The sequence below is a fragment of the Miscanthus floridulus genome, chromosome 10 (assembly GCF_019320115.1).
Source record: "Miscanthus floridulus cultivar M001 chromosome 10, ASM1932011v1, whole genome shotgun sequence".
In the NCBI taxonomy this organism is placed as follows: domain Eukaryota; kingdom Viridiplantae; phylum Streptophyta; class Magnoliopsida; order Poales; family Poaceae; genus Miscanthus; species Miscanthus floridulus.
The window spans coordinates 72,846,665-72,855,177 of record NC_089589.1 but is presented as its reverse complement, the minus strand read 5'-3'; the positions used below and the strand labels follow the sequence as shown (position 1 = coordinate 72,855,177).

The 8,513-nt window shown below is 59.3% G+C and overlaps 2 protein-coding genes across 2 annotated transcripts; one reads left to right on the top strand and one right to left on the bottom strand.

Moving 5' to 3' along the window:
* The first annotated feature begins 366 nt into the window (after positions 1-366).
* Positions 367-1,380, top strand: LOC136488842 (uncharacterized). Its single transcript, XM_066485643.1, has 3 exons — positions 367-507; positions 593-1,182; positions 1,287-1,380. Exons 1-3 carry the CDS (start codon positions 367-369, stop codon positions 1,378-1,380), a joined length of 825 nt encoding a protein of 274 aa, XP_066341740.1.
* A 3,716-nt stretch (positions 1,381-5,096) lies between these two features.
* On the bottom strand, positions 5,097-5,480 carry LOC136488840 (uncharacterized). Its single transcript, XM_066485642.1, has one exon. The coding sequence runs from the start codon at positions 5,478-5,480 to the stop codon at positions 5,097-5,099; it is 384 nt and encodes a 127-aa protein (XP_066341739.1).
* Between the last annotated feature and the right edge of the window lie 3,033 nt (positions 5,481-8,513).

Below are 8,513 nucleotides of genomic sequence, written 5' to 3'. Positions count from 1 at the left end.
AAGAGGAAGGCGACGAGGGCCGGCGGCTGCACTCTCCAGGTGCGCCAGGACCGCCAGCACCTCTACATCCTGACCCAGCTCATGTCCTCCAACCGACAGTGGTACACAAGCTGGTTCTACCTTCGTAACGATGACGGAGGACTTCCCCCTTACACTGGGCAGATTGTGGGGAGCTGCCCAGAGAGATGGAAGTGGGGTGTCCCGAAGGATGACCAGCCCAAGCTGGAGCCGCTCCTGGCGGGGCTGGCGAGGCTGCGGGCCCATGGCCTCACCGTGGCTATGGTTGTGGCCGCCTTCCACCACCGGAGGGTGCTACCGCTGATGGCTTGGCGGCGGCAGCTGTTTGAGATGAAGCCGAGCGAACCCATGGAGGGCATCTGGATGTCCTCCTCCGCCCTTTCCGATGAGGAAATTCTTCATCGGGTGGGGGAGACGGTAGAGGCGAAGTTGAAGGGCGGCAACTTGACCCCCTTCGCGATGCGACCATCGCGGGGGTTCCTTTCGCTGGTGAGTCGTGCATCGCTGTAGCCCCTGAGCCTCCTCAGTCTCCCCTTACCCCTTGTTCCCTTATGCGTGTTTGTCGTTCCTTCAGGGGATGAGGGACGTGCGCTCCTCTCCGCCACCCGTTCTCGAGGACGTGGGGCGGCGGGCGATCAACCGCACTCACGCCGATGCACAGAAGAGGCGAAAGGACGCCAAGGCAGTGAAGCACACGAAGCACATCCTCGCGCGCGAGGAGCTGGATAAGCGCCGCCGTCAACAATGGAAGGATGGTCTCCCGTTGGAGGAATCCCCGTCGACATCGTTGTCGACGGAGGCCTCGGACGGGAATGATGAGGGTGAGGGGGGGCGAGGTCCCCTGGACCACCTCCCTGACGTAGTGGAGGTGGTGCCTGGGGCGCTGGCAAGCAGCCCGGCACCCCCAGGAGGGGGAGGAGAAGCGGACCCAGGGCCGGCCGTTGCCCGCTTCAGGGCCGAGGCCGACACGCCCGAGGCGCGGGCGTTAGGCAAACGCGCCGTCAGCCCGGTAGGCTCGGTGGCCGTGGTGGAGCAGGTGGCGGTGGAGGCGACGCCCCCGCCCCCGCAGAGGACCGAAGGGGCGCTGGGGTCTGCTGAGGACCGACCGGCGCCGATGGATACGGAGGCGATGCCACTGCCGCCGCCTCCGCCATTGCGGATGAGGTTTGCCATGGCGAAGCGGTTGCCGCCCCGTTCAAAGTAAGTGTATTTTTGGCAGGGTCATAGTGTTTTCTGTTCGCTTTTTTGGTCTCGCGCTGACCCTGTAGGTTAATTTTCCTTAGTCGGAAGCGGCCTGCGGATGACCTCCCCTTGGCGCCCCTTAAGGCGCTCAAGGCGAGCTCCGGCTCCTCCACCCACTAGGTGGTGGAGGTACAAGCCACTATCCAACGCGGAGCGGCGTCGATGAGGGTCGATCCGAAGGAGCCGGCCGCCTAAGGAGGGGCTACCGAGGCAGCCCCTATACAAACGAGGGAGGGAGTGCCTCCGCCCTATGAGAGCGAGGCCCGCGAGTCGAAGGGGGCCAGCCTGCCCTTGGTTGTCGAGGCCCCTGGGGTCTCCGAGGCTGAGGCGACGGAGGCCACGACGCCCCCGACCGCTGAGACCATAGTGGCCGCGGTCGGTGTTTCTGCGTTCGCTGAGGCCACGATGGCAGAGGCTGGAGCCCCCGAGACCGTCGAGGTCGTCGTGATGGCGGCGAGGCCGTTGATCGAGGAGGCGGAGATGAAGGCGGCAGAGGCCTCGGTGGCGCCCCTGGTTCAGGGGCCGCCATTGTTGCGAGGGAGCGCCCAGGAGGCGGAGGTCTATCCAATCTCCTCCGACGATACTTCCCGGGCGCTAGAGGTGGTCGATGCCAAGGAGACCGGTGCCGTGGAGCAGCCGGCGCCGATCCTGGACGAGGGAAGCTCGGCCCTCGTGCGGGTGCGACCCGAGCCTCATGGGTGGGATCACCCACAGGTACTGTGGCGAAGTCGAGACGACCCTGAGGGGGAGCCTCTGTTCGCCCTCGAGGATGCAGCTGAGGGTAGGTGCTGGGGCACCTTCGAGCAATACCGCCAGCTGGCGGAGTGGTCACTGCGGACGACGCTGTCCGTGGTGGCCGACGAGCTGCCCAGAGTCGCCTAGGTTTGTGTTTTCCTTTCTCGCGCGACGTTGCTCTTTTCTGGTTTTGTGGCAATCAATGACCTGTGTTCTGCTTCCCCAGGAGCTCGAGACTCGGTCCCTTGGGAAGTCGGTCTTTCTCCGGTGGGAGAGGGGCGTCTGGGACCAGCTTCAGCGGCAGAAGGACCTTCTTGCCGGCGCCAGCGAGCTCCTGTCGGCGTGAAGCGTGGAGGTGGAGGACTTCCGCCTTCATTGTGCCAACGCAAAGGTCGAGGCAGCCACGGCCCAGACGCAGCTCGCCCCTCTGGCGGCGCGGGTGAAAAAGTTGGAGGTGGAGCTTACCCGCGCGGTCAGTGATCGGGATGCCTTCAGGTCCTGGGCCGAAGAAGCGACGGCCTCGGTCAAGGCCCTCGCTGGGCAGCTGGGGGCAGAGGAGGGTGCGCACTGGCTAACGAAAGGCGCCCTGGACGAGGCCCTGGCGGCAGTTGAGGCCTCACAAACTGAGGCTGTGGTTTGGAGGGGGACGGTCAAGGGTGAGTTTTAGTCCCTTGGTTTTGTTTCCTTTTCCTTATGTTCGCTCCCTAACTTCCTTGTATGACGCAGAGCTGGAAAGTGAAGCTTCCAGAGCGGTCGAGGCCTCTCGGGTCGAGGCCCAGCGGTTGAAGGAGAAGGCCAAGGCCTGTCAGGCCGAGACCCGATGCTAGGGGCAGAAGGCCAAGGGTGAGTTCCGTGGGCTTCCATCCCTAAGTTAGGTTGTTTTTTTCCCTCACTCGACCTCATTCCACTTTCCGTGGTGCAGAGTTGGAGGCAGAGATCATTCGGGCCGCCGAGGCTTCCAGCGCGGTGCAGACGGTGCTCGAGACCAAGATCGAGGAGCACGAGGCGCTGAAACGTGCTGCCCTTTCCACCTGCGAGGCCTTGGAGGTTGAGGGGATTCAGTTAGGCAGCTCCCTGGGGAGCCGCTTGATTGCGCTGAGCAGCCAGATGCGCGAGCGGCTCCGAGGGGCGCTGCACACGGGTGTCAAGCGGGCGTTGGCCATCATCTCCTCTCACTACCTTGGCGTCGACCTTCCGGCCATCAGTGATGGGTATGTCCTGCCTGATGATGACGAGGAGGCGGACGCAGTGGTCACGAAGCTGATGGAGGCGGCGGAAGGCCCTGGGACGGCGCTGGCGACGCTCTTCAAAGAGGAGGTGGTTCCTCCCCTACCAACTGCCGGTGCTAAAGGCCCTAAGCCTTGATCTGGGCCCCAGGGGCTATGTAAAAATAGAATAGGGGTTATTTTTTGTATCGTAATGCTTGTGGCCGTCGAGGCCTTTACTTTTGAAGTATTTATGTTTGTTAGTTGTTTTTCCTATGTTTTCGAGCCTCTGCCCTCTGTTGCTCCTGATCGGATTTTGTTTGCAAGACACCCCCTTGGGGCCTAAGCCGTCCCTTGAGCGAGAGGTAGTGAGGGAGTGCCATAGCCTAGAGGCATAGGCAGTCTCGCGACTCTACCGACCTCTCGCTTAGGAAACAGACCTTGGTTCGAGGAGTTTTTGCAAATGATTCGTCAGAGCCTGCTAGAGTCTTGGCGTAGGAATTTCTGCGAAAAACAACTAAAGAAGGGTGCGTGGGACCTCGGGGGAGTCCCCCATCTAGCCCCCGAGGGAGGCTCGGTTTTGCCGAGGTAGAGCCGAGTCTCCCTTGTCATGTTACTGTATTGCCGAGGCCTGCGATGGGCTCGGGGGTTTCTCGAAAAATTAGATCAACTAAAGAGCGCTTTTTAATTATATTTCGAGAAATGACATATACAATGCTTGGAAATTTAGGGATAAAAGCGACGTAGCTGTTCTATGTTCTAAGCGTTGATGAAGACTTCGCCCTTTTCGTTGGCCAGCTTGTAGGTCCTGGGCTTCAGTACTTGGGCGATGATGTACGGTCCTTCCCATGGCGGGGTCAGCTTGTGGCGGCCCTTGTTGCTCTGTGCTAGCCTCAACACCAGGTCGCCTACCTTTAAGTCTTGGCCTCGGACGCGTCGGGCCTGATAGCGCCGTAGGCTCTGCTGGTATTTGGCCGAGTGTAGTAGCGCGACGTCTCGGGCTTCCTCCAGTTGATCGAGGGCGTCCTCTCGGGTGGTGCGGTTACTTTGTTCGTTATAGGCTTGTAGCCTCGGGGAACCATATTCCAAGTCAGTGGGGAGGATGGCCTCGGCCCCATAGACTAGGGAGAAAGGTGTGAATCTCGTGGCTCGGCTTGGAGTGTTCCTCAGGCTTTAGATGACCGATGGGAGTTCGGCGAGCCATTTCTTGCCAAACTTTTTCAACCGGTTGTGAATCCTTGGCTTGAGGCCTTGTAGGATCATGCCGTTGGCACGCTCCACTTGGCCGTTGGTCCTTGGGTGTCCTATGGCCGACTAGGCCACATGGATGTGGTGGTCGTCGCAAAACGTCAGGAACTTTTTGCCGGTGAACTGCGTCCCGTTGTCGGTGATGATGGTGTTGGGGACCCCAAACCTATGGATAATGTCAGTGAAGAACAGCACCGCCTGCTCGGATTTGATTTGATTGATCGGACGAGCCTCGATCCATTTGGAGAACTTGTCGATTGATACTAGTAGATGGGTGTAGCCCCCGGGGGCCTTTTGTAGAGGCCCGACCATGTCGAGACCCCACACGGCGAACGGCCATGTGATGGGGATAGTTTGTAGGGCCAGGGCCGGGAGATGTGTTTGCCGAGCATAGTACTGGCATCCTTCGCAGGAGCATACTAGCTTGGTAGCGTCGGCGACCGCCATCGGCCAGTAAAACCCTTGGCGGAAAGCGTTCCCCACGAGCGTCCGAGGCGCCGCATGGTGCCCGCAGGCGCCTGCGTGTAAGTCCCAAAGCAGGGCTTGGCCCGCCTCGGCACTGATACACCGTTGGAGGACACCTGAGGGACTTTGCCTGTACAACTCGTCATTGTAGAGGGCGTAGGTCTTGGCATGGCGCACAAGCCGTCACGCTTCGGTTCTGTCGTCAGGAAGCTCCCCCTGATCAAGCCAATCGAGGAACGGGACTCGCCAATCCGTGTCCTGATCGGTCTGCGGAGGCTCGGCGTTGACTTCCATGACCTCGGGCTCGGTCGATGGGGTCTCAGCAGCAGAGGGGGTGTCGGGCTTTGCCATGGGTTCCACAGGTGGGCCCTCCTCTATTGTCGAGGTGCAGCCAATGGAAGGTTTGTGGAGGTCTCTGGCGAAGACGTTTGGGGGGACCGGGGCCCGTGCCGAGGCCATCTTTGCCAACTCGTCGGCTGCCTCGTTGTACTTCTGCCCGACGTGATTTAGTTCAAGACCGTTGAACTTGTCTTCTAGGCGTTGTACCAACTTGCAGTAAGCCTCCATTTTGGGGTTGAGGCAATTTGACTCCTTCATCACTTGATCTATGACAAGCCACGAGTCGCCTCGGACGTCGAGGCGCCGTGCCCCAAGTTCGATGGCGACTTGTAAGCCGTTGATGAGGGCCTCGTATTTAGCCACGTTGTTGGAGGCGGCGAAGTGGAGCCACACCATGTAGCGCATGTGTACTCCGAGGGGAGAAATGAAGAGCAGACCCACGCCTGCCCTAGTCTTCATCAGGGATCCATCGAAGTACAGGGTCCAGCACTCCGTCTAAATTTGAGCAGGTGGCAGTTGGGTATCTGTCCATTCAGCCACGAAATCAGCCAAGACCTGAGACTTGATCGCTTTTCGAGGCGCAAAGGTCAAGGTTTCCCCATAAGCTCGACAGCCCACTTGGCTATCTTGCTCGAGGCCTCCCGGTTATGAACTATCTCGCCCAGGGGGAAGGATGATACCACAGTCACTGGGTGCGACTCAAAGTAGTGACGCAGTTTACACCGGGCCAGGACTACGATGTAGACCAGCTTCTGGATGTAGGGGTAGCGTGCTTTGGTCTCGGAGAGCACCTCGCTGATAAAATAAATAGGTCATTGGGTGGGCAGAGTATGCCCCTCTTCCTGCCTCTCTACCACTACGGCAGCGCTGACCACTTGGGTCATTGCGGCGACATAGAGTAAGAGGGCCTCGTCCATGGCCGGGGGTATCAGGACGGGAGGGTTGGTGAGTAGTCTCTTGAGTCTGTCGAGGGCTTCCTCGGCCTCGGGGGTCCAGGAAAAGTGCTCAGATTTTCTCAAGAGTCGGTATAGAGGCAAACCTTTTTCACCGAGGCATGAGATGAAGCGGCTCAGGGCCGCAAGACATCCCATGACCCTCTATACTCCTTTAAGGTCTCTGATTGGTCCCATGCTGGTTATGGCGGAGACCTTCTCTGGGTTGGCTTCAATGCCGCGTTCTGAGACTATGAATCCCAAGAGCATGCCTTGGGGGACCCCGAACACACACTTCTCGGGATTGAGCTTGATGCCCTTCTCTTTAAGGCATTTGAAGGTTATCCTCAAGTCGTCGACGAGACCCTCGGCCTTTCTGGTCTTGACCATGATGTCGTCTACGTAGGCCTCAACGGTTCGCCCAATGTTGTCGCCAAAGACCTGGGTCATGCACCGCTGGTACGTGGCACCTACATTTCTGAGGCCAAAGGGCATCGTCACGTAGCAGTACATGCCGAATGGTGTGATGAAAGAAGTCGCGAGCTGGTCGGACTCTTTCATCTTGATTTGATGGTAACCAGAATACGCATCAAGGAAAGACAGGGTCTCGCACCCTGCAGTGGAATCAACGATTTGATCGATTCGAGGTAATGGGAAGGGGACCTTTGGACAGGCTTTGTTCAAACCGGTGTAGTCTACACACATCTTCCATTTCCCATTTTTCTTCTTGACTAACACGGGGTTAGCCAGCCACTCTGGGTGGGACACTTCCTTGATGAACCCGGCAGCCAAGAGTTTCTGTACCTCCTCTCCGATGGCCCTACGCTTTTCCTCGTCAAAGCGGCGTAGGCGTTGCCTCGCCGGTCTAGACCCGGCCTGAATGTCTAGGGCGTGCTCGGCAACCTCCCTTGGTATGCCCGGCATGTCCGAGGGACTCCATGCAAATATGTTGGCATTCGCACGGAGAAAGTCGACGAGCATGGCTTCCTATTTGATGTCGAGGGTGGCGCTGATCTTCAGCGCTCGGTCGTCGGGACGGGCGGGGTCGACCGGGATGAGTTTGATGGCCTCGATGGGCTCGAATGCCCCCGCGCGATGCTTGGAGTCAGGCGCCTCGCCACTGAGTTGGTCGAGGTGGGTGATGAGGGTCTCGGCCTCTGCCAAGGCCTCGGCGTACTCGATGCACTCGACGTCGCAGTCGTATGCATGCTCGTACGTGGACTCAATTGTGATGATACCACTAGGGCCTGGCATCTTGAGCTTGAGGTAGGTATAGTTAGGGACTGCCATGAACTTGGCGTAGCACGGCCATCCCAGGATGGCGTGGTAGGCTCCCCCAAACCCGACTACCTCGAAGGTGAGGATTTCCTTACGGTAGTTGGGGGGGTGCCAAAGCAGACGGGAAGGTCGATGCGCCCGAGGGGTCACATGTGCTTCCCTGGCACGATGCTGTGGAAGGGTGCGACGTCGCCTCGGAGCCTCGACCGATCGATCTCCAAGTGCTCCAGGGTGTTGGCGTAGAGGATATTGAGGCCGCTGCCTCCGTCCATCAACACCTTGGAGAGTCAGGTGTTGCCGATGATCGGGTCAACAACCAATGGGTACTACCCGGGATTCGGAACATGGTCAGGGTGGTCATCTCGATCGAAGGTGATCGCCTCTCGAGACCAGTCGAGGTACTAGGGGGTGGCCACCTTGACCGAGAAGACTTCTCGGCGTTCCCTCTTGTGCTACCGCGCCGTAAGGCATGCTGAGGGCCCACTGATGATCATGAAGGCGTTGCGTACCTCGGGGAACCCATCGTCCTTGTCTTTGTCCCGGCCGCCAGCGCCCTTCTGCTTGGCGTCGTCGTCGGGAAGCCCAAGCCTAGCGTAGTAACGCCGCAGCATGGAGCAGTCCTCGAGGGCATGCTTGACCGGGCTTTGGTGGTAAGGGCAAGGTTTCTTGAGCATGTCGTCAAAAGGCCTAGGGCCTTTGAAGCCTCGGGGGTTCTTGCATTCTACGGCCATGACCAGATCAGCCTCCAGGACCTCCTACTTCCCCATGCGCCCCTTTTTCTTTCTCTTGGGGAGGTGGGAGGCTGAGGCCTCGGGGGCCTCATCCTTCCACTTTCCCTTGGTGTCGGTGTCGGGGAAGATGGCTCCAACAGCCTCTTCACCTGAGGCAAAGCTGGTGGCGATGTCGAGGAGCACGGCAGCAGAGCGTGGCACGTTTCGGCCTAACTCTCGGACCAAGTCCCGACAAGTGGTGCCAAAGAGGAAAGCCTGGATGATCTCCGAGTCACCGACGCTCGGTGCACTGTTTAGAGAAGCGCCGGATGAAGTCTCGG